The sequence below is a fragment of the Neovison vison genome, chromosome X, assembly GCF_020171115.1.
Source record: "Neovison vison isolate M4711 chromosome X, ASM_NN_V1, whole genome shotgun sequence".
Taxonomy (NCBI): Eukaryota; Metazoa; Chordata; class Mammalia; order Carnivora; family Mustelidae; genus Neogale; species Neogale vison.
This window is the reverse complement of record NC_058105.1, coordinates 103,883,608-103,910,800: the sequence shown is the minus strand read 5'-3', so window position 1 is coordinate 103,910,800 and position 27,193 is coordinate 103,883,608. Positions and strand designations below refer to the sequence as shown.

The following is a 27,193-nucleotide window of genomic DNA, read 5'->3' as shown; positions in this document are numbered from 1 at the left end:
TAAGTGATTACTGATACACAGGTCTTCTGATGATGATTTACACAAAGCATCAAGTAATCCCACGCATGATTCATAAGCAACAAGAATGACAATGACTTACAAAAACACAACCCCAAACTGAACCTGTATTTGTCACCAGGATATGTGAAGGACAATGTAATACATGAAAGGAAAGTTTGGCAATTTACAATTCAATGCAAAGTATTACATGGACTTCATATTTATATCAAGTTTTTAGACAGTGTTGAGAGGCTGAGTGTCTATACTCTTAGAATGATTATCACAATCAAAATCATTAAAAGGGAAAAATTGGTTTTGAACATCACAGAAAACTGGAATTTTATTATAATTTACAGGCAGCATTTTCAGAAAAATTCTCACATCTATAGTACTGTTCTAATATAATTAGAGATCTAAATTTCTTTATAAATTAAGATTATATGTGAAAAAAGCCCTGTGAGTAAATACATTTTGGAAATTAAGGATAAACATGTATCTGTTATGAACATCTCAGAATATTTCCTTTACTAATATACACTGTGACATCAAGAGGAATAATTCTTTGCTCAAATTACCCTTTTGCTTTCTCTCTCTCTTGCACTCATTCTTAAAAAAAATGGGAAAAAAAAAGGTGGGTGTACCTGACTGTCTCAGTCTGTTAACTGTCTGACTCTCAGTTTCAGCTCAGGCCATGGTCTCAGGGTCCAGAGATCGAGCCCTGTGTTAGGCTCTGCACTGAATGTGGAGCCGGCTTAAGAGTCTCTCTCTCTCTCTCCCTCTGTCTCTCCCCCTAGCTCGTGTGTGTGTGTGTGTGTGTGTGTGTGTGTGATGCTCTCTCATTGTCTCTCTCTAAAGAAAATAAAAATAAAGATTATGCTTTTGCTTTTTTTGTCAGAACACATCACATAAGTACATTTGGGAAAATCTATCTAACACAATTTATATGTTCAGTAACAAGAATTCAATTCTTAAAAGTATAAGATAAAAATGGATATATATTTCCAATCAACTGTAATTTGGGAAGATTTCATAACATGCATCATACTTTTATTTAGTGAGCATCTTCACAAATTAATTCTGCAATTCTTACTTTCAATTGATAATTCATTTTTAGTTTGTACTTAGGATATCAATCACGACCTACTTTATTTAACCTCATCAGATTATTATTCTGGTACTACATAGTTAAAAATTTTTTAGCACTTTAGGGCAAGTCTGCAGTGAAAGAGGTAAGTCATGTGCTTAAATAACGGAGTATTATGGAAACTTTCAGGCAGACTGGACAATTCCCCATTTTAAAACTCTTCTAATAAAATACACACACACACACACAATATCATCTTTCTTGACATTATGGTCAGACAATGAAAAAATAACTGTAGAAGAAAACAGTGAAAATAAAAGATTTAATTCAAAGAAAAAGGATTTCCATACGTGGCTACCAGATCTGCAAGATCTAAAGATGTAAAAGTTCAATCAGTGAAGCGTCTGCCTTCAGCTCAGGTCATGATCCCTGGGTCCTGAGATCGAGCCCCACATCTACCTCCCTGCTCAGTGGGGAGTCTGTTTCTCCCCCTTCCTCTGCCCTTCCTCCCTGCTTATGCCCTCTATCTCTCTCTGTCCAAATAAATAAAATATTTTTTTTTAAAAAGATGTAAAAGCTGTACAATTTGAGTTCTATTTTCATCCAAGATAATACATCTACCAGGATATGGGTGAAAACTGTTTGAAGAAAACAAATGAACTGATCTTGTGGAGTTATAAGCCTGGATTTATATAAAAACAGTGATTTCCAAGAAAAACAAAATGAAAGGAAAGGAAGAAGCAGATCAGGGCTACTGATTTAGAACACCCACGTACACTGTATTAGGAGGTCTCAGGATCACTAGATTATTTTTTCTTCCTAAAATTATAGAAAGAAAATTATGACATCTTGTCATTCCCAAGAGAAGACACATAACAATACTGCATTTATGTTTATAACTAGCACTATACACAGAAAGTAGGAAACAACAATGGAACTAGAAATATCCATTTTTCCATGAAAGATGGTAGAGGGCAAATTACACAGCTAAAAATTAATCAAACTTTAAGTACATTTCCAATATAGCACTTAACCATTAACTGAGAAGAGAGCAGGCCTTTTCACCATGATTTACCTCGTCAGACCATTCTCATGTATTTAATTAATGACAAAATGGCAAGCAAATTGAAGCTGTAGCTGTTGAAAGTGTGTAATGGAATAAAGAACATTTTCTATCAAATGATTGTTGGAGCTTTTGTGATGTCAAATAAAGAAAATGATTCCAAAGAAAATAACTAAAATATTTCAGAAAGAAAAAATATTAGAAGATGTCATGTTGAGACAATTAATGAAGAAATGTAACACTATTAGATTACTCATTTTAAAACAAATCACAATTCTGAAATTGCACATTCGAGAAAAGGAAATGGCCACATATAATATGGACTCACAAAATTAAAGGAAGAAAGTATACTAAAGGATCCCGGATTATTTCTACTTTTAAAACAACTGGGGATATGAAAAAAAGTGCACTAATTATGATAGTGGGCAAAGAATTTTGAGGAGTTTTAGAATATACATTTGAATATTTCAATAAGTACAAAAGAAAGAAGAAATTCACACTGTTTTTTTTTAATTATTATTACTGTGGTGGAAAGATCCTATAAGTTAGTTAGACAACATAGAAAGCAAGTTACCTATAAATTAAGCTTTATCAGATGGATGCAACAGGCCAAATAGCTTGTTGTATTATAACAAATTAGAGGCTATTTTCAGGTCTGTGAAGCACTTTGGAAACCTGTACATATTTAATAAGTTAAATATATACATAAATGTAATCATGTGTGTATACACACATATACATATACATGTATGTGCAAGTTTATGCCATAATAGCAAACATTTTAGTATCACCAAAATAAACTTAGCTTCTAACTTAGTTCAATTACAAGTACTTTGGTGGAGCTTTGTGTTAACAAATTTAAGAAGTTAGCTGATGACCATTTTCTTCTGTCCCCCTCCTACTACTCTAATAGTAAATTTGGGGACAGAACCTTTTAAAACCAAAAATGTGAATACTGAGGAATTATTATTCCTTGTAATACATCTGAAAAATGATGCTATTCATCATTACAGTGGGATAATGATGGTAATGATAACAACAGTCCATTATAAATCTATATTTTCAAGCAATTATCATTACTTTTCAAACTAGGTAAGTACAGAGACAGAACTTTGGGAGAAAATTTGAATACTGCATAGAAATTTGAGGAAGTATAGTGGCTACGGGTTAATTTTTTGCTTGATAAAGAGCTAATTATCAAAGTGGGGAAAACAGATCTGAGGTAAAGTTCCAGCTTCAGTGAAAAATACTTTAGAAATAGAATTCATTAAATATATCTCACTATGAACAAATAAAACATTATAATATTACTATGTAAGGTCTTATAGTGGACCCCAGGATGGTCAATGATAAATAGCCACCATTTAAGTTAATTCCACGTTATTTAACAAAATACCTCACATTTCACCCTTGACTATATATTTAAACAATGGACTAAAAAAGTTGATGGTAATCTGAATTTATTTTTTTAAAGATTTTATTTATTTATTTGAGAGACAGAACAAGTGAGAGAGAGCATGAGCAAGGGGAGGGGCAGGCAAAGAGGCATAGGGACAAACAGACTGCCCTCTGAGCAGGGAACCTGAGGGAGGCTCAATCCCAAGACTTCAGGATCATGACCTGAGCCGAAGCAGACACTTAACCGACTGAGCCACCCAGGGGCTGCACCTGAAATTGCTCTTTAATATACTATCTGAGATATTCTTTATTACATAGTCTCTTTTAAAACAGCTTTATCAAGGTATAGTTTATCTACCATATAATTCAATAAATGCATAATTCAAGAAATTTTAGTTAATTTAAAGTTGCACAACCACTAGTCATGATTTGATTTATAGAACATTTCTATAGCTCCCTCAAATGATCCTGTGTGTCCATTTTCAGTAACCCCCTATGCCCATCCCCAGCTTTAATCAATAATCTAGCCTCTTCAAATATTTTCTTAAGCTTAAGTATTTGACTTACCTACCTCATTAAATTATGGTAATGATCAAAGAAAACAAGGCAGATGCTTTGAAAATAGTCATCGTTGACACGGTACAGACCTTGAAAAGACTGAAATACCTGGAAAGGCTGGAATATTTACTTTCCACTAATCACTTCTTTTCACATGAAAAATTTTATTGTGTACTCCTCAAAGTATTTCTAAAGTGTTCTGAAGTTCCAAAACTTAGCAGTATCATAAAGTACTATGACAAGATATTGTCACAATTCTATTTTTTTGTCATGATGCCATTAAGTCTCATTTTAAAAATGGTTCTTGATGATTATGGTATATTTGACTGGTTCTTTCCTGCTATCTTATGGCAAGATGGCAAAATCCATCTGGGGCTCGTCCACTTTTAAAAAAAAATAGCTACTAACACATTTGTCTGGCACATATTTAGTGACTAAATGTGGTAAATCTTTGTGGAATTGAATAAATTCACCAAATACTTATTGAAGATTTGCAAGGCAGTCCTGATCTTTTATAAACTGACCTTTGGTGGGAAGGTAATTGAGGTCAACAGGGAAAACAACAACAACAAAACTAATTCAAAAATAAACAAGGGAGGGGGCGCCTGGGTGGCTCAGTGGGTTAAGCCGCTGCCTTCGGCTCAGGTCATGATCTCCGGGTCCTGGGATCGAGCCCCGCATCGGGCTCTCTGCTGGGCAGGGAGCCTGCTTCCTCCTCTCTCTCTGCCTGCCTCTGCCTGCTTGTGGTCTCTGTCTGTCAAATAAATAAATAAAATCTTAAAAAAAATAAACAAGGGAGTTTCAGATATTCATAAATGCTTCAAGGAAACTACAACAGTGTATGTGATACCAAGGGTTACCTGGGTGTGCATTTTAGATTTATAACTTCATGGTCAGCTATTCTGAAAATAAATATCTATTTATATAAGAAAAAAAAAACAGGAAATAATAGTTCCAATCTAAGTTGCCTCAAAATATTCAGAGCTTCAAGAGTTTTCATTGCAACTGTAGCATGACACAGCTAGCTTCACCTTTTGTATTTGGAATGTGTAGTTTTTCACAACTGGATGCTGTAACTGAATTGCAGAATTAAGATGTACAGTTTTGAATTTATAATATGAGAAAGACTTCCATTTCTTTTTCATTATACATCCTGTGAGGACATGATACTGTGCCATTTTTCGAAATATAGTCAATGAGGTGTAGTACATTTCTAATCTTTTGTATCTTCTGTAGCACTTGCTTGCAATTATTTCTCACACTACTAAACATACTGAAATGAGAACAGTCATTATAAATTCAGGAGTAATCAGTTATATATGGTAACACGCACAGGTAGCATTGCAATGTTAGAATGATTTAAAATCAATTGTGTTGTGTTAACCATCATATTTATATTGCTAAGTAAAAAGAAAAGAAATTATTTATGCCACACCTATGTGGGGTTTAACATTAGAACCCAAATGTCTGTAATAGATCTTCATATTCTCTTTCTATGGTTAAATTATTCCATTATCACATAAATCCTGAATGAATTCTGCTATGAGGGCTTATACTGTCTAATACATAAATCAGTGAAGTAGGCTGTAAAGTTTGACTGTTCTGAGTCGTTTAGCACTCAAATGTGCCTATTTACAGTATAAAAGTCTTTTTTATTCTGTAATGAAATCATAAGCTTAATCTGATAGACCAAAATCTGAATTTAGATTTTTATTTTTTAAGCCACTCATTTTGGTAGTTTGGAATGCTTACATTCAAAAATGGTCAAATATATTTAAGTTATAAGATTTAGCTTCAGTAACACAGGAAGACCTCAGTTACAAATTGTTTTGATGTGTGGCTAATACAGTCAGCTTAAATTAACAGCTTTCTTTAGTAAAAAAAAAAAAAAAAGTCCCTCTTTTCTATTTGTTGACACTAAGTTTTAGTGACACTGCCAATGGGTTGGAAAAAGAGATGGAAGGAAGAAAGTCAGTCTGTACTGGACCTGGGGTACCTAAAAGTCCCAGATTAATGAGCAAAATATAGGAGCACTTTTTCTATTATTATGAGGACTTCTCCTTTGATGATAATTTGTTTCCTAATTTGCTTTAAATTTTTTCCCCTCTACTCCTGCACATAAATCTACTATGTGGGAAATGGTGTTGCAAAAGATGGGATCAGGAATCTTCAGGACAAAAGAAACAGAATGTTGAGCTATTGCGATCACCGGTAGACAGCCCACTGCTTCTTGTGGTAATTTTAGTGACACGTAATATTCTCTATAACAAACTGTGCATCATAAACATTTTGTGATATAGAACATTTCAACAGGTAGCCACATTGGATTTTTCTTACATACTGGACATTTCAAAATTATGAAATTATTGGTATAATTGGAAAGAAAAGCTGTAGACTGAAATATCTTTGCAATTTTAAGAATTGCACACCTTAAGATGGTTATTTGCATATGATTATCTTGGCTCCCAGAAGGACTGAGAGGCACATCCAAGGTGAATGGCAAATTAAGATATGTGGAATTAGGGGATAAAGAAGAAGAAAATAAGAAAACCAAGCCAAATTCATCTTTAAACAGCCATGCTGAAAATTCTATTTGCCTGAATTAATTCATTTCTGCAGGAATTCTCAACGATGTTTTCTACCTCCATTCATTTCTCATAAGAGTAAGGGGACAATCAAAATAGAAGAGAAAATCATCCCAACTCCCTCCCAATGAAATCTTGACAATGTCATGGGTGTGAATATCAAAGAGTGAGTGGTGAGAAATGTGATGTGAGAAAAAGACTGTCATGGTCAGCCATGACCAAGAATGAACTCTCCAAAGTCATTCTCAACCTTTGCCACATATGAGAACACTAGGGAGAATTTCCAATAATTCTGACAACTGAGTGCTCCCCTCCCCCCAGAGATTCTGACATGATTGGTGTGGGGCACACCCTGGGAACTTTGGTTTTTCTTCCAGATCATAGGGACTAAAACTAAATCTGTGTTTCGGTATGTTCTGAAGAACACTTAAGGAGTAGATAACTATATTCATGCTATGTGTTATTCTGCAGTTATATAATTTGATTTTATACTGTAAAACTGTTCTTAAAGAAACACTCATTGCTTTTCATATTTTAATCATACTATTTTTAAAAGAGTTCTTAAGTTTCTGATTTCTGCACCTGGAAGATAATTTTCTCTATCTAGAAGAGTTCCTCCCATTTGCTTTATTCTAGGTGAATCAGTAAGATGTTATCTTAATTTTATACTTTAATAAAAATCTCGCTTTATATGGCCTGGCATTGGGCAGTTGATGTGGTCATACGATCTTGGATTTTGGTTTGTTTAAGTATTACTGACTGAAATAAAATACTCCAGTCACTGTATGCTCTGATATCCTCACATATCTAGCCTTATTGTCTAAAAGGTTAGGCTTTACTCCTTATGAGCTCATACTACTAAATAAAATAGCAAATATGTTTAATCTGATTTAGAATCAGAAGGCCCAGTTCTGTAATCATAACAGAGAACGAATCAATGAACATGCTGAGGCAGTGGGAAGCTCATTTCTGCTCTATTTACAAAAGGCAAATGGAAAGCAAGGAACAATCTTCATCTATGTCTACTTTTATAAATAATAAGAGCATACCTGTTGGAAAGCTACACACATTGCGTATATGTTTGTTATACTGACAATTTGTTATTCCTGAGAATTTCAGTCTTAAAGGCAGAAAAAGAAAGCTCTAGTAACAGATTTAAATTTAGAAGCAAAACTCTGAGTGCACCACACGGTGGAGTCAGACATCCACAAATCTATGGGGCCAGTGTGTGACAGGAAATCTGAGCACATTATTTAAGATGACCAAATATGGTAATGGCATTTGCTTTGTTTGTCTGGCTTCTCAGTGATATACTAAGACAAACACTCTATTTCTGAAAAGGGAAAGCTAAGTCCACCTAATCTTTTAATTAACAGTGAACCTTGATGGAAATTTAAAGAAACAAGTTGTTTTGTTTTAGTACAAACCATAAAGTTATCCCCTATGATATACACTTTAAAAATGTCATTTTGGTGGCACGCTTAAGGGCTTCTTTGTCTGACAAATTTGGCTTATGTTCTTACTTCACCGACAACCTCTTTAGTCTCTACTTGTTTCTTTTGAGAGAGATTCAAAATGAGCTTCAGGAAATGTAATCCTTGAAGCAAATCTGAGTACCTGATAACTCTGTTCCAGAAAACAATTCACTTGCTGTCATCTTAAAAAATAAAATCTTGGGGAAGAATGTTTCAATAGCTTTTGGGTGGCCTGCATTTTCCAGTACTATATATTACCAGCTGGGGAATTCAAAGTCAAGAATTATCTTGAAAATGCAGGTGCAAAAAGAAATGCACATAAAATGGATTTGAGTTTGTTAGTGCTCTAAAGTCCTTTTTTCAAGTGGATTTGAAATGTCTTAATTGACTTGTGTACTGTTATTTGCAAGCATTTTGAACTGTTGTAATTAAAAACATTTTTACTGGAGCTTTTTGACAAAACCAAACAAAACACTTTATATTATGGTATTAAATACTAGTATGTTGTATTCTTGTTGAATACAGGAATCCTGTATTCCTATCTTAACAAAAGAGAACACTCAGGGTCCACAACCCTTTCAATTAAACAAGTTACTTTTTTCCCTAAAAGTTCCCGTTTGTTTCTAAGACCATAGTAGCTATTGCCTATCTCATACTTTCATATCGCTACTCATACATTTATTCTGTGAGCCTTAAAAATCTATATATTTTATAGTACAAATGTCCAATATTAATATTTAATATTTACACTGTTCCAAGTTTCCCTTAATTATATTCAGATTTTTATGAGCAGTCTTTAATCAAACATTCTGCCAAGTTTATGTCACTGAATTAAAAAAAGAAACAATTCTACTCTGCCTTTAGTTTATAATCATGAAGCTCTTCTCAACTCAATTATAATTTCCCATTCCTGTCACGCATTTTTATAAAGCCTGCCTATAAAGTTTTCTGCGTGACTCAAATTGGGACAGTCTTAGAAAGAGTTAATGGTTGAGCACTGGACTAATGTAAGCTTGAAGAAGTGCGTATACCAGGGAGCTTAAAATCCTCGACAGTGTTTGCAATCATCTCCTATTTATGATTTACACTTGTCCCACTGAAAAACTATCATGAGGATGCTATCACCAGGATTCCCATGAACTACACTTTCTTTATCCCCTATTGCAATGGTCAGTGAGGAAACCTTGTGCCCTGGACTTTGTAAGCCTATCAAAACCACCTGTACCCAGCTCCGTGTTCTCAGGGACTTTCCTGGTCAAACTTTGACAATATGGTAAACTACCTCATGCTACTGTGTCCAATGGTGCTCTGGGCACCAATTTAACCATGATTCAGTGCACTATAATTGCACTGCAACCATGATCTCTAAATCTAATTCTTAATCCAAAAATTCATTTTAAAATAAAAACATTCAGGCATCTCTACCAATTAGTGGTAAGAGGGTCCTTGGGATGGGTATATAACCTTCTAATGCCCCTCACATCCTAATATACTGCTCTGAGTTATCCATGGTTACCGGGTACCTAATTTGGACCTATTATTTGAAAAGTATTTTTATTACCTTACTTTCAGAAAATCCCAAAGATATTGAAACAAATAATAGCAATGATACTTTACATATATTTAAAGTTTTTTTAAATAGAAATATAGCATTATAAAAAATACTTCCCAAAGTGAGAGGTAATTTAGATATAGCCTCAATTTATTCAGTATAAAATCAACTTAGATTTATTTTCATTAGTATTTTAACTCTCATTCTTGAAAAACTGGTTTAGCACATTTCTTAATTTGGATTGAACACAGCGTGAGTACATGTGAGTACATGTGGTATGACTATTTGAATAAATGCAAATTTACATCTCAGTTTGCTATCAACTACTTACCACACATCACATGTAGAACAATATAGGGATCATAAGACTTAAAATTCCAAAATAACAAATATAAGCTGATAATAAAATCCTTGAGCCTGCATTTTTAATGGCACCCTACAAATTCTTTCTTTACAATTTACCTTCTTAAGGTTTCCCTCTAGCTTAAGTATAGTTTGAAAATACTGATTAACAGCAGACTTCCCAATGCAATTGCCCTGCCTTGTAAATGTCTCTATTTCAAATTCCTCCATTATATACTTTGAGATATAAATCTTAAAGTATAACCTAGAGCTCTTTTTCCCTCTTACTTCCAAACACTCAGATTAGTTAATCAGATAATCCTCTGTACAACTAGTTGAATAAATTTTAACTTAGAAATTCAGCAATGTCCTGTTCCAATGACACACCAAGTAATGGTATCTCATTCCCAGTCTACTTGCCTGGGCTTCTTGAGGCATCTGAGCTGCGTCCACTTTGTCAGCAATATAAGTGGCCAACTGCTTGTCAATGGAGGAGAGGGACTCCTGAATTAAGTGCAAGGATTTTTCAGTCTCCTGGGCCGACTGGATACTCTGCTCTAGCAACTTTTGCCTCCTCACGGCCTAAAGAAAAGAAGGAAGAAGGAAGCGATTCAATGTTTACTCGCAATAGTTTTTCTGCAATCCTGCTGCAAAGTAAATGAAGATTCTACCCTGCCACAATCACCTTTTTGTAAGATAGATTTCGTAGCTTCCTGCCGCTCATTCAGCTCTGCTTAAAAAAACAAAAATAAGAATAAGAAATAAGAATTAGCACACAGAACTACAGGATCCGGAATCCCTGCAGGACAAAAACTACAGAATTATGTATATCGAGGAAAGAGGCTGGGAAAAAAAAAAAAGTAGTGAAATCATTCTTAGTCGTTGCAATCTGTCGTTCTCAGGCCGAATGTTCCTCCTGATCTCATTATATAGTTCAAGAGATTTGGTTTACTTAGAATAGGGTCATCGTCATCACAATCCAATTCAAGATGGATAATCCACTTCCACCAGTGAGACACATACACAATCTGTTCAGAATCAGCTCCTTTCAAAAAGAAATTTTCAGATAACCATCTGGTTATGGATTTATTTTAAATACGATTTCTTCCCACTTTGCATGGGCTTTTTTTCCCCGTTTTTTCCCACAATTTGGAATGTGGAAATAACTGGTACAATTGGATCTGTGTTACTGCTGAAGTGGAACAAATAATAAGTAATCCTAATATAGCTGCAATGATCTTGATTGTTACTATAGGTATGATTAGGGTAATGTAACACTTGCCAAATATAAATAGCATGCTGAGCAGACTGCACAGTTTCCCTTCAAGGATCTGTTCACCTTTAGAAGAATAGTTCTACAAGCAAGGACTAGGACAAGCGACTTACTGAGAATCCCGTAAGTTATGCATCACAGCAAGTATTTTTCTTTATTATATGATATGTAGACATGATTATCTGGTATGAGAGAACTATCCTTTGCAAAGACCATGAGCAGCATTTCAAAAATGACCCTGCTTGTGAGGGTCATATCCACGGTTGTCACATCTGTATGCTATACACCTGAAGCTAACATAACACTGTATGACAACTCTCTTTCAATAAAAAATATTTTAAAAAATTTAAAAAAGAATATAGAGTGGACTCTTTAGCTTAAAATGTATTAGAAATGCCATTATTCTTTAATGAAGCCAAGTTGGAACACAGCATCACTCAACTATGACTAAAGCTAAAAGAGATGCAAGTCTTGCACTACAAAATGAGTGGGAGGGCATTCTTAGTATTTCTACCTGGATTGTAAATCTTCCTCTGGATTTTGCCTTAGGTTTTCCTTTCTTTTCATTCCACCCACACCTCCAAGTTCAGTTAGCTCTTTTTCCCTCACAACGCTCAGCGTTGTGCCTCCAGTCCAGATTTCTGCCTCGATCTCCATAAGTGCATATATATCGCCCTACTTGACAATTCTATTTGGACATCCACAGCAACCAAAACAATAGCATGACCAAATATGGACACATTTTGGGCCCCCTTCTCATCTACTTTCCATTTCCCCAACTTGCTTTTGCTCTTGCTCTGTTTTTTGTTGTTTCCCACCTCCCCCTATTTCAGTGACTGGCAATTATTCACTGCCTTTATTAGGCATGATTCTGGATATTTCTTCTTCCTCTATCATGTCCGTCATCATTTTGTGTTAAACCAGGCAATCAATTCCCAATCCTTTCTTCTACCTCCTAATATTTCTTGATTCTGTCCTCTTCTCCCCCCATCTACTGTCATTACTTGGGGCAATTGCCAGCCCTTGCCTCAAATACAGTACAGGTTCTTGGCTGGTATCCTACCCTATCATTACCCATCTGCAACAGAGCTATAGTGTGTTCTTTCTAAAATGAAATGATGGCTACCTGCTTAAATTCCTGTAGTGAGTATTTATTTTCCCGAGGATAGATGAAATACGCTTTTATATGGCTTTAAAACTTCTTCATAGTCCCTGCAAGACACAGTCCTTGCTCAAGCTACCGAGAAATTTTATTTTTCATTCCCCAGTATACACTATGTCCCTCTTGATACTTGGCCTTTTTCCTCGAGCAATTCTACCCCAACTTCTTTTAATTGGCTAGCTTACATTTATCCTTTAGCTCTTACCTTAGAAATGTCAATATCTCCCTCACCAGGTGGCTGTTCCTGACACCCTATGTTCTCTCTTCTACTTTGTATTTCTGGCTCTCTATGTATCACATCATATTGCAATTTCCCATTATTTTTTTCCCTCTGTTTCAGACTTTAAGTGCCAATGACATTAGAGACTGTGGATGTGTTGTTCATTGCTCAATACCAGATCCTAGAAAGAGACCAATACTTTTGTTCATGACTGAATGAATGATGTAACAAAGCTTTTTAGTGAGGAAAACAGAGTAGCATTCAAGAAGTCAGAAAATTGAATTCAGAAAAGAAACTGGGAAAAAGGTCATCATCACTCAGACACATCCTTTGGAGTAAAGTCTTCCCTATTTGGGCTTTTTTTTTTTTTAATTTCAGTGGTTTTGTTTTATTTTGGTGTGTTGTGTGTGTCTGCTTGGAATTAAAAGTATCAGAATAGGGAAAAATTAAAAAAACAAAAGTATAAGAATAGGATGGAACATTACTTACAGGAAACTTTAGTCTACTTCTAGTAAAATACTCGATTCAAATCAGTGACCAAGACCTTGGCCTGTAATCTAATTCATATATGGTTTCCCCTTTCTTCAGTCAAAACTTCAATGAGAAGTTACATCACATCATAATTCTGTTAACAGTGCTTATGACTATAATCAGAATTGTCTGTATTGTACAAGAGAATGTCTGTAGCCTAGCCAGACTTTCTCCAGAAAAATGGATCCCTAATGATAAAATTTCACCATTGTGACAGGTGGCTGGAGAAACCTTCCAATCACAGCATGTAGTAACTGCCTACTCAGGCATTGTTTAAATCTGGTCCTTTATCTGTCTAAAGGCAAAAACAGCCTACTCTCCTGTGTGCACCTGTAGAATTTTAATATAATTGAATAGGAAATAATACAGCATAATGTTAAACCACATATTTAGTCTCAAAATTATACTTAGAAATCTAAACTTTTCTATTCACGAGACTCTATGGATTCAAAGAAATGAAATGACCTAAGAGTTGATGTCAGAGTTGACCTCAGGTAGGCTGGTTTTTTGCTTGGCCTGGCAGTCAATAAGAAAGACCAATACATGGATTTTTTTTTATTATCTCAGGGAGTGAAAAGACCTGATGTCAATCTTAGCTTGCAAAACTCTTTGAACTAATCATGGTATAAGCTGTCTTATATTTCTAAACATTTTGTTAGGCAAATCCTGATGGGGGGCCAGGCCCATGTGTTTTCTAGGACCCTCTGTCCACTTGACCTGTGCTATCTCACTGAACAGAGTTGGTAGGCAGTCCTAACTCAGACTCGGATTTTCATTGCTGGTCCAGATTACAGTTTAACTCTTATTTTAAAAGGTTATACTATGTATTCAGCTAACCCTTTTATCAGTAAGATGAATCATAGAACTAGACAAAAAAAGCAAATATGAGGAGAGTTACAACAATATTGAGAGGTTGGCCACCAATAACAAAAATACAAAAGTAAAAAAGGGAATCCTAATAATGGCTACCAAGGAAAAAGCATAATGAAAAAAATTTTATTATGGTTTTCAGAAAAATTCAAGGAAAACAAAGTTAAAATAATCAACATATATGGAAATTTATTATTAGTTCCTCAAAGTACTCTAGAGTATAAAATCAGAAACTGAATGATTTTTGTTAGCAATGGATAGTTGTCTCTACAGCAAATTACTTGTTTTTCACATTTCTATTTTTTAAAAAATAATAACCTTTGTGCCCCAATATTACAAACACTTAAATCAGAGAACATATGACTAAGAAACTGGAAGAATGAATTTTTCATTCTGGTAAATAAATTTCTCATGTGAGGGCACCTGGGTGGCTCAGTGGGTTAAGCCGCTGCCTTTGGCTCGGGTCATGATCTCAGGGTCCTGGGATCGAGTCCCGCATCGGGCTCTCTGCTCAGCAGGGAGCCTGCTTCCCTCTCTCTCTCTGCCCGCCTCTCTGTCTACTTGTGATCTCTCTGTCAAATAAATAAATAAAATCTTTAAAAAAATAATAAATTTCTCATGTGAAATAACAAGTGGGAATTTAAACCAAAATAAATGTATTTAAATATTAATGAGGCTTAAAAATAGAAAAAAAGAACATTACACATGTTATCCCAATAACTTTTTACAAATTATCATTCATTAAGAGAGTTATATGTCCTTGCTATACTTATTAAATGCTCTATAAAATACAATCATTTTTACTTCATTTAATAATAGGTAAGATCATGATTGCAAGTGAGTCAGGAATGTGGGTGATTTCATTGTTAAAATAGGACCCTCTGAGAAAATTTTTAGAAATATACATTTCCCTTACAGTTAACCTTCTTAGCCAACAGCAAATACTTATTATGCATGAAATATTTTGCAGAATTGAACTATACATATATAGTATAGTCTATATTGATAGAATTCATATATATGTGTGTATGTGTATCTATATATGCTAAAATAGAAAAACCTGAGGAATTTTATTCCCTATACAGCATGAGTTAGTTTGAAGCCACAAAAATAATTTTCTTCAGGTATCTGGGGGATGTAGGGCTGAGAATGGGAGAGATTTTGTCATTATTTTGTTTCATCTTTTATTCTTATTTTTAAAAAGATTTTATTTATTTATTTATTTGACAGAGATCACAAGTAGGCAGAGAGGCAGGCAGAGAGACAGAGGGGGAAGAAGGCTCCCTGCCAAGCAGATAGCCTGATGCCAGGCTCGATCCCAGGACCTTGAGATCATGACCTGAGCCAAAGGCACAGGCTTAACCCACTGATCCACCCAGGCACCCCTTGTTTCTTCTTTTAGAAGTGTGCGTGATTGTTTTACTTTATTTGCTTTTGCTTTCTGGAAAAACCTGAGGAAAGACTTCTGATGCCTGGATCTAATTGTGGAGGAGGATCTCATCAGGATGCCCTTTGCTGTAGAGTCCCTTGTGAAGGGCTCTAAGAGTGATATGAATCTTGCAGAATGTAAAGCATGAATGTGCAAAAGATGCACTTTAATGTCTTAGTATCTTTACAAACTTTTTTTTTAATCCAACTATGTGATAAATATTCCTTGGTTGCTTACTATGTGCCAGGCCAAGGGAGCTCCCGGTTTTGCTTTGTAAATTGCATAAAAGATCCAGGCTTAACATAGTAAAATGAGCCTTTCATTAGCCCGAGCATTAAAAAAAAAAGGGCTTCTTTTTAGTGGGCTGAGATTTTAAGAGACACTTGGCTTTTCAGAAGTCTGGACTATGGATTTTCTCAGTAATTGCAGATTCTTGCCCAGTCTCCTGCAATTTATGGTAACAAACACAGACACAAACAAAAATATTCAGGCTCTGTGACAAGAAATTATCTAGGGAGTCTCTAAATTGTGTTCATTAAAATTTCTAGGACAAAGGAAATGTCAGTTCATTTTAAAAAGGGAATACGGCTTATGATCACCTTGTAGTAAAATAATTATTTATTTATTGTTTATAAATATTTGTCATTGATACTAGACATGTAAAATAGTTTGACTTTCATCATTGTCTTAGCTTCTTTTCCCTAAGCAATGAAATAGGGTAACCATTGTTCAATTAGGCTTCATTTCTTTGAGTGATTTTAGTAGTAGAAGATGAACTCAAGAAAACTATTTCTCAAATTCGGATGCAAATAAAGTAGTTAAAAATTTTTGCAGTTTCTGCTTGGGGGAGAGCATGAATTGGCCCCACTTTGAATACCACTACTTTGCACAAAATAGAACAATAACGAGGTAAGCACTGTTCTCACAGGCAGTGGGTGAAGGGTGGGAGTCCTGTAAGACATGTGCTAAAACCAAATCCTACCCTTGTGGCTCTTGAGAAATTAACATGGAGACCAAAGAGAACCTGCTAATCTGCATTATTTAACAGCCCCACCTCACTGTGCACACAGACTGCCCTTCACCAAAAAGTTCTATTTTTCTAGAGTCTCAATTTCAGTGGGCCAGTAAATTAATGCAACTACTTCCTTTTGGCTTACCTTTGTCAACTATCAAGAGGTTATAATTTGTTCAAATACTAAACAAGAATACTCATTTTGACTCCATTAATTTGGTGAATTATTTGAGAGCATTTTTTTTATTGAAGTACAGTTAACACACTACGTTACTTTAGTTTCAGGGGTACAACAAACTGATTCGACAAGTCTGTACTTACGTTATGCTATTTTCCCCCCAAGTGTAGCTACCATCTGCTACCATACAATGCTACTATAATACCATTGACTATATTTCCTATGCTGTACCTTCTGTTCCCAAGACATATTTATGGCACAACTGAAAGCCTGTATCTCCCTTGTCCTTTCACCCATTTTGATTAGCTGTTTCCTCCTAACTCTTATGTGACTCATAAGCTATTCTTAGTCTTGAACTGAAAACACGGACTCCTAAGTTCCTCTCATTCTAAGAGATGGAAATAATAAGCCTTTTCTAAAAACTTTACCGATGGTGGAAAATCTGGCTCTTCCTTCATTACTCCACCAAGCTTGCTTACTCTAAAACTCCATGAAGAGTTTGAAAAGAATCACAATCAGGCTGAATCCATGGCCCAGTGTGATGGCATCTTCCATTTACTTATCAGTGAGGAATGAAAAGTGGTACTTCAATCTTTCTGCCCCACGCAAGTGAAGGAAGTTCCAACACTATCACTTGTAGAGTCTGTGAGTTCTAAGTAGATAGGGGTGGCATCTAATTACAAACTTGGACTCTGCTTATGCAGTTGAATGCTCTATTTGCTTTCTATGCCTACCAAAGTATAATAAAAGAAAAGAAATTGGAAACGATGGCAGAGCAAAGAAAGGGAGTAGCCTGTAGTTCCTAAAGCTTGGTGTAGCATTTCCATAGGTCAAGCAGACACTGAAAAAGGCAGCCATGTTTGAGTTGTCTAGCACAAACTCTGCTAGGAGCAAGAGTACTCCATGATGAAGAGGCCTGAAGATATTGTCACTGGGCCATGTTTCCCTTGTTAGAGAATTTGGAAGACATAAGAGCTTTTAAAACACCACTTAAAGAGCCTACACTTACACCCTCCAAAAAGTCAATGCTTGTTTCCTTGTTATATAAAATACATGAACACCATGAAGAAGCTAGTTAATAGGAGACATGTGCGAGTTTCCTTCATTCCTACGTCTCAGGCCAATGGTAAACAATGAGACCCAGAAGCGGTAAGGAAAAGTGATAGTGGTATAGAGGAAACTGGTCATTCTCCCCTTTTATTGCAGGTTACTTACACCATGGTTTAAGTTCGACAGTAGAATAGTTGGATGAATAGGAGATTGAAATTTTTGTTTGTTTGTTTTGTTTTTTTTTAAATTTATTTTCAGCATAACAGTATTCCTTATTTTTGCACCACACCCAGTGCTCCATGCAATCCATGCCCTCTCTAAGATTTTATTTATTTGACAGAGACAGAGATCACAAGTAGGCAGAGAGGCAGGTAGAGATGGTGGGGAGCAGCCTCCCTGCTGAGCAGAGAGCCCAATGCAGGGCTTGATCCCAGGACCCTGAGATCATGACCTCAGCTGAAGGCAGAAGTTTAACATACTGAGCCACCCAGGTGCCCCAGGAGATTGAAATTTTAAGCTGCCTTTAACTTTTTAATTTCACAGAGCCTGGAAAACAATGGGATCTATTCAGGATGCCAGTAAGAAAGAGGAAACAACCATCAGTTTGAAGCAAAATATTTCATTTTTCTGTCCTACTTGATTCAAACTATACAGCAAACTACTGTCATGGTCAATGAATTCAGAGCTTGATAAACTGAGGTAGAGGCAGAGAAAAAAATACAGATATGAGGAACAGTTGCAATGTGGCCCAGGGAAAGGTAGGAAATGGTTTCTGGTAGGTGTGAAGAGATAGATAATGAAGGATCTAGGGACTATCTTTGAAACACTGAGAATTATGGTAGCATGGCATGATTAGAAGGCTTATAAAGATGCAGCAATGCCATTGGCTTATACAACAGCCAGCAGATTGCATATTTTATATCTATCTAGCAAGGTTCTAAGTATGGACTATTGTTGCTATCAAATGAAACACTTTCCCAACTGATGTATAATTTCAGTGAATTGCCTGTTAAACTTTCTGAAGGATAATTTGAAGGTCTTTAAGGAGATATGGCAAGGCATGAAAATGTCAGGAATTATTTAAGGAGCACAAGGAATGTTCCATTTGTCTCAAAAACACTTTCTCTCAACTTTTAGTTGTTTAGAACTGACAGGAGAACATTCTTAAGGAAAGTTAAATTTGAGGAACACCTTGGACCTCACTATAAACTCAGACCTATTTAGGGTTGATGAGGAAAAAAAATTTCATGATTTTGTATGGTGAAAGGAAAATAATAGATCCTTACAGAGTTGCATATAACATTTCTAGATGGTTAGGTATGCTTTCAGCAGACTGAGGAAATGCTTTTCAAAAGGAATCATAGATATTTTAAAAATAAAAGGAGGAAAATGGAGATTTAAAAAATAAAGCAGAAGGGGGAGACGATAATTTATAGCAGGAAGGACAACTTACAGGAACTCACTGCCTCAGCAACCATCAAAAGCTTCACTTTGTTGCCTATTTTGTTTCTTTTCAAATCAGTCCTACTTTTTCCTAAAGAAAGAATTGACCTGCATGGTCAACCATCAGTAGAGTTCAGTGTTCTTGGACAAGAAATACCCAAAAAAGAAAGAAAAAAAAAAAGCCCCAAATCAAAAACTGTGTTGATTTAAGCCACTCTAGATATAATTCTTGTGGGGAATTCTGGCAAAATTAGCTTTTGTGGCATGTTTGCTAGCATACATGATAGGCTACAAATAATTACAATAATTACACAAGTGTTTGTATATTCTTTAAATATAAAGGAATGTTGCTTCATTTACAAGGGTTATCTGGATTTGTTTTTGTTAAGGTTACTTAGTTTAAAACCACAGGACAGAAAAATCCAAAAACCACATGCATGGAGCTGTCTATGATTTCCTTTACAGGAAAAGACTATAAATGTTAAATCCACTGGGGTCATGTTTAGTTGGAACTTCATCTGTTTCAGATCTCTGCAGGTCATTGAAGTTTTTCTGTGACCTCTGAAGGAAGCACACGCAAAAGCAACGTTTGGGAATCACTTTATCAATGGAACTTGACATCAGATAGCCATCACTTTCAAGTAAAGCATTGACAGAATGGTCAGTGAGCTGTACAGTCATATATCTTAGACATTTCTGGATTTTTGCTGCATCCATTCATCTTCATGGGTAGACAAATGAAACTGGTCTTCTGCTCTGACAGGAGCAAACCAATGCATTATTTCAGCTTTGGAAAGGAAGTGTTGGAAGTATAATATGGTAAATCTGAAAGGCATCTACAGAGTTCATCTTCTCCCAGTGTTCTCAAGGTAACTTCAGAGACTGCCTGGTCAGTAAAACTTCTCTGGTGTAATGGCAAGGTGCTCTCTGTTCGCACATGTGCTCATAATATGAAACTGTAAATTTAGGCAATTAATAATTTATTGATATTATAAATAATTAAAGCCTCATAGACTATTGTGCTTGATACAGAAGAGTGAGACAGAACTGGAGTCTAGGGATAAATTGGGTTAGGATTGAGACCACACACATATAAGTAACACACACAGTCTAGGTAAGAGTAAAAATCCAAATCTTGGGGTAAGATCAAATTGTAGAATGAAGCAATAAGTAGAGGTCAGAAACACAAGTTAGAATGTAGCTAGTGATTTCAGTTGACTTCTGACAATTGCTTCTATTATCCCAGAAAGCCAAAGATGCAGTGACTTTTCCACAATTCAAGTATAGGTAGAGAAAAGGCAAGGTTCCACAATTAAAACAAAAACAAAAACTAAAACAAAAACAAAACAAAACCAAAAAAACACAGCTGATGCTTCCAAGCTGAGGTATTCAGGTCATCACACAAGTAAAGGCCTCTTGTGAGGCAGAATCCAGTGAGATCAACTGTAGATAGACGGGTAGCTGTGTCCACTTGTCATTGAATGATTGCCATTTCGTGCTCCTTAGATAAGGGCAGTAATCTCCTGCCAACACAGCAATGTGACAGAGGTCTCAGAGTGGAAGACCTTTTGGTGCTAGTCAATTTCTCCACTTGCAAATTCAGACCCTCAGGATACTGAGTAGACATGGGATTTCTGGCTTCCTGGACTTGAGATGATGTGTGAGAAGCACATCTGTCATACTACCTTTTACAGACCAGTTAAGGATGGCCAGAAGGCCTGCCTATGAAAGATTTTGGTCTTCAGTCAGGTAGTCTCAAATGTGGTCCCAATAACCTGAAATGGTTCTTTCCTGATGTACATTAGACATCTATGAAGGATTCCTTTTACTGTAATGGAGGCCCATAATGGTCTTAGGTTAATGTTCAGGTTCTCTTGAAATAAAATGCTCTAGATTCTGTTGACCTGTATGGTCCATCATCAGTAGAGTTCAGTTTTAGTCAGGCTGCTGACTAGAAGTAGTATCTAAGAAAATTGAAGATTTCTCTCCTGGGATGATCCTTTTTCATCCTCTCCACATGCATGATGATTAGTAATATTTATTTATCACAAATACTCCAGATGATCACCATGGTTCTGAAGAAGGTAAAGTGCAAGACAGAGTGGGTTTAGGGCTTCTTGTCACCCCACTCATCCACACCACACTGAAAAATTCCTCAGATCTAGCTGAGTAGCTGTGCTGTGCGCTATTTTGTCCTCAGGTTATTACCAGGCTTTCAGATTTGTTGTTCTCCATGTAGCTAAGATAGACAAGACTACAGATTTGTAGCAAGGAATTACTGCCAGGGTCTTTGGCTCTGATAGGATTCATTTGGCTGGGATGTGCACCTTGAACAGCAGGAACAAGAGGCAGTGAACAGCTGCTTTTCCTTTTGCTTGCCAAATATGCTGTGCAATTCCCGAGCAATATGCTGGGAGTACAGAAAGAAGACTCATGTGTGTGGATGTAAGCACGAGGAACAGATAAACACTGGCAGAGAGGTGCATTGTACTCGATTCTTTTTTAGACACCAGGGTCATCTGTCACTGAATGCTCTTGTGAAGTATTAAGCTGACTGAAAGAGACATAAACTGTTTTCCAACATCCTCTTACCTCTACCTCCTCTCCCCAGTGGCACCTTACCATCATCTGGACGTGAAGCCCATTGTGCTGGGGCTGTATTAAGTGAGAAAGGAGCAACCAGGCATCAGGTGGTAGGCACTACTTGTAGCCCTCTCGTACTTGCCACGAGTCAGATACTGCTAAAGATTAAGTTACATACAATATTTATCACAGCCCGGCAGGACTTTGTAGTGACTTCCAAACTGGTCTCACAGGGAATGTCTGTTCCATCTAGACTTTGGTCTAGGCAGAAGAGAAGTGTAGCATATAGGGGGAAAGAGCAATGCACTTTCCATGCCATCACCAGTTTGCTGTGGCATCCTAGAAAGCAGTCATTCTACTCCAGGGAAATGTAGACTTGAAGGAGAACTAGTGTTTTCCCCTTTGTTTGTTTGTTTGTTAGTTTGTTTTTAAGATTCTATTTATTTGACGGTAGAGAGAGAGAGTGCCCACACAAGTGGGGGGAGGGGTAGAGGGAGAGGGAGGAGCAGACTCCCCAATGAGCAGGGAGCCCCATGCAGGGCTCCAGCCACCTTGGTGCCCTCTCTTTTCTCATTCTTGGTTTAATTGTTCAGGAGTTGAAAATGAGCTTCATCTCTGAAATAAAGAGATCACTCAGCTCTAATGAACAGTGGATGGAGATGAAAAAAATTAATGGTCCACATTAGGAATGAATCTGAGACATATGGCACCTTAGCAAAGGGGACTGCCTTAAACAATTCATGCTCAGATAAGAGTCAAGTCCAGAGTTCTCAAACCTAAATAATCATCAGATTGTAGAGCAAATTCTACTGATTAGAAAATCAAAGGGCACATGGAGGGTCTATGCATAGATTAAAGTTCCTACACTATTCCACCTGTGTCATTTTGATGATTTGGCAAATTTGAAATGAATTATCAAGAATGATTTGTAAGAAACGATGCAATAAGAATTACATAATAATACTTAAATGCAATTAATTAGGGTCACAACAAAAAAGAACAAAGGACAGAGTACTATTAAATTAGCCCTTTCTCAATGCAGATAGGCAACTTCGTATGGTAGAGGCAGTAAAGCAATTCTCCAACTTTATTGGCTCCTTGAAGGAAACTTTCTGGTGAATATTTACTTTCCTATGACTTAAAAAACAGCTTGATGAAATTGAAAATACTTTTGTTCCTCACTCCATACATGAATTGCCCTGAGATACCAGAATGCATTGCAAAAAAATGTTCTTGAATGTCCCTCTCCCATTTCCTTCTCTAAAAAAAATGAGCAAGTAATTTCAGGGCAGACTTGCCTGAATATTAAAGAACAGTTTTGATCATTCAAACCAAAAAGTCTGTGAGGTGGCTTGAAAAGAAAGTAGCTTTAAAAGAAGCGAGAGTGGTAAAAAGAAAATGGATGATCTAGATGGACCTACTTGAGAATAGTAATTTATGTTATAGCAATTAAATATTAGTTGTAAATTATAATGGGTCATAAGTGAAAACTATATATAAGTCTCATTAAAAGAAATCAGGAAGGGAGACAAAACATGAGAAACTCTTGGAAACAAACTGAGGCTTACAAAAAGAAAGGGGGTGGATGGATGGGGTAACTGGGTGAGGGACATTAAGGAGGGCACATGGGGTGCTGAGCACTGGGTGCTATATGCAACTGATGAATTAATGAAAACTACATCAAAAACTAATAATGTACCATATGCTGGCTAACCAAACATAAAAACAGAAAATTGTCAGCTTTTATGAAAATGTTCATAGATAATAAAATTGAAAGAAAAACCTCTACTCAAAAATTCATTCCTAAAATGATAATTAGCACTAGAAGTCCTAGCCACAGCAATCAGACAACAAAAGGAAATTAAAGGCATCCAAATCGGCAAAGAAGAAGTCAAATTATCACTCTTGGCAGATGATATGATACTCTATGTGGAAAACCCAAAAGACTCCACTCCAAAACTGCTAGAACTTGTACAGGAATTCAGTAAAGTGTCAGGATATAAGATCAATGCACAGAAATCAGTTGCATTTCTCTACACCAACAACAAGACAGAAGAAAGAGAAATTAAGGAGTCAATCCCATTTACAATTGCACCCAAAACCATAAGATACCTAGGAATAAACCTAACCAAAGAGGCACAGAATCTATACTCAGAAAACTATAAAGTACTCATGAAAGAAATTGAGGAAGACACAAAGAAATGGAAAAATGTTCCATGCTCCTGGATTGGAAGAATAATTTACTTATCTATACTACTGATCTGGTTTTTATAACTGACTAATTTTTAGGCCTTCCAATCAGATTTTTTAAAGATTTTATTTATTTTTTTGACAGAGAGAAAGTGTGCAGAAGCACAAAGAGTGACAGACAGAGGGAGAAGGAGAAGAAGCTTCCCTCTGAGCAGAGAGTTCAATGATTGCCTCGATCCCAGGACCCTGGAATCATGACCTGAGCTGAAGGCAGAGGCTTAATCAACTGAGCCACTCACTAACAGACTGAGCCACCCAAGCAACCCCAATTTTTTTAAGGTTCATCTATTTATTTGTTTGAGAGAGAGAGAGAGCACACAAACCGGCAGAGGGAGAGAGAGAGAAAGGCAGACTCCTTGCTAAGCATGGAGCCTAACGTGGGGTTCAATCTCACAACCCTGAGATCAGAACTGAGCAGAAATCAAGAGTCAGATGTTCAACTGATTGAGTAACTCAGCTCCCCAGATGTTTTTAATTTATACATTAACCCCTTCTTTTGATATTCCAACTTTAAAGCGAGGAGTTCAACCACCAAATGATAAGAAATTTAAGGGTGAGATATCCTTAAATGTATATGTTCATATTCCTTCATAAATATTTTTTTTAAAGATTTTATTTATTTATCAGAGAGAGAGAGGGAGAGCGAGCACAGGCAGACAGAGAGGCAGGCAGAGGCAGAGGGAGAAGCAGGCTCCCCGCCGAGCAAGGAGCCCGATGTGGGACTCGATCCCAGGACGCTGGGATCATGACCTGAGCCGAAGGCAGCGGCTTAACCAACTGAGCCACCCAGGCGTCCCCCTTCATAAATATTTTAATGCTCTCCCAAAGCAAAAATAATTTACTTAGAGTATATAATAATTAAATATTAATTAGGTAGTAAAATAGAATGCATGTATTAGTGTCTGTGTGTATGTATATATACATATATATTGACACATGCATGTATATATATACAGAAATATAAATTCACATATATAAATATATATGTAAACATATATATGTATATGTGTGTTGATGTGTCCCTTTGTCTCTTTATCCATATAGCTAATCTGTTATAGTTGGATGCATAGAGACAAAATATTTTTGACTACTATCTTGTAAAGCATTTCAGAAATGTCAATGCAAATAGCCAAGAAAACACTATTTATTGAAGTAGGGTAAATTATATTTAAAGATAACAACAGAATTACTACTTACAAAAATAATAAATAATTACATCTTCATGATTTATAGTGATTAAAATAAGAATGAAACATAATTCCATCAAACTCTGCTCCTGTGAAGGTTACATAATATTTCAGTTCCTGTGTTTATAAAATAGGGCAATTAAATTCAAAATACAAGATGCATGCTAAAATATTAATAAAATCAAGAATCAAGGTAACTCATGTTAATTGATGGAAGGTAAAAGAAGATACCTTTCTCAGATAATGAGAGAATATGCAGCAAATAGAGAAAGAGAATAGTGATTCTCTAATCAAAAAAAAATAAAAAGGATATACAGTCTTGTCTATCTTTCTTACATTAATTAGGGCTGGGCTATAGAATTTATAACCTATGTGTAAATATTATGCAAGTTGGTTTTGTCTCCTCAAAATGTAATCACTCTTGCCAATTATTCAATTAAAATTATTATGAGAATAACTATGAGCATAGTCCACTACTCAGCTCAAAAACGAAGTCACCTTGAACACAGATGTTTGGCACAACAGTCTGCTTACAGTGCAATTTTTTTAGAAAGGTAATAGTTTTATCACAGAGCATTCAACCTCGAAGAATCAAGAATCAAGATATCCAATATCATTCTTCCACTATAAGGGAAAACACCACCAAAATCAAACGTGAAAAGAATGTAATTCTAGAAGCTATGTTGACTATTACCACACTAAGAATTAATTTTTTTAAATTCTACTTTTCAAAGTATTATTTATCATCGGTTACCTATCCCCAGTGAATGTTTTTAAACAATGTTGTTTAAAACACTGTAGAAACGCATCTAATTCTCTAACTTCTGAAAAACTTTGAAAGCAACTGAGGTCTAAAATTAACCAAACATATAAAATGACAACCAGCTCTGGCATTACGGTCACACTGACCCATGTAATCATGCTTAGAAGGTCTCCATGCATAGAAGGTCTCGTACTTTGACAACCTGCTGTCACTATCTTGAAATTCTTAATTTTAGAACAAGAAGCCTGCATTTTCTTTGTGTACTGGACCCCACAAATTAAGCAGTTGATCCTAATTACAATAATTTGGGGGAAATGTCCAATTGCTATAATATTGAAATAAGAATGTGAGCTAAATTGGATAAGGTAGAGAAATTTAAGAAAAGAATGAAACTAAAATTAGAGCCACCAGAGCACAGTGACATAGTGACATACGAGTGGAGGGAAAATGAGGACTGAATGAATGACTTTCAAATGTGAATATAATTGGAAAATAAGATCCCTAACACCAGTCTCCGAGTTGTTTCATGATCCAATCAGATTCATACTGGAAACACTGCCTGAAGTCAACAGAAATAAGAGTACCTTTCCTTTTGATTGTCCATGTGTCCGTATGTGGGTAGTTGTGAATAAAATTATTATTTTGCAGAAAACTGTGGTAGACATTGCACAACTGTTGACACTACAAACAGTTTTTCTCACTAATACTTTGTCTATGATATCATTTGCTAACACTTTGTTTATTTTAAATTCCTCTTTACAACAGAAGAGCTCCTACAACAAATGCTTTCCACCCTTAGTTCTTCAGAGGTACCAGTTCTCTATTCTCCCATTCCTACTTACCCAACACTACACAACCTGTAAAAGATACAGTTCCCTTTGGGGTATGGAGTCCTTCATGAGTAAATTTTCTCAGCCTTCCTACTCTTCACCTCAAAATTTCTTCATATTAACTCAATTCACTCTCTTCCACTTCCAAAGTCCATTATTCCATTTTTGTTCATATACCCTCTCCTGTAAGACGACCTTGTTTTTACATGTCAAGTATGTATTAGATTTTTTTGGTCACGTTACAAACACGTTTAAATCTTCACCATCCTGAAAGTCAATAAAATACCTTGTGTGTCCTGTTACTCAAGTTACTGGCCCTTCTCTCTTATATTTCCCTCATGAATTATCTTTTTTT

At 36.0% G+C, this 27,193-nt stretch overlaps 1 protein-coding gene across 7 annotated transcripts in view; it reads right to left on the bottom strand.

The window, feature by feature from the left end:
- The window catches only part of DMD (dystrophin), a 1,990,807-nt gene that overhangs the window by 1,280,262 nt on the left and 683,352 nt on the right, over positions 1 to 27,193 (bottom strand). For all 7 annotated transcript variants that reach the window (XM_044235639.1, XM_044235638.1, XM_044235634.1 and 4 more), the window contains one exon: positions 10,478 to 10,639. In XM_044235639.1, the coding sequence (XP_044091574.1) occupies positions 10,478 to 10,639 (162 nt within the window). The remainder of the gene's footprint in view (positions 1 to 10,477; positions 10,640 to 27,193) is intronic.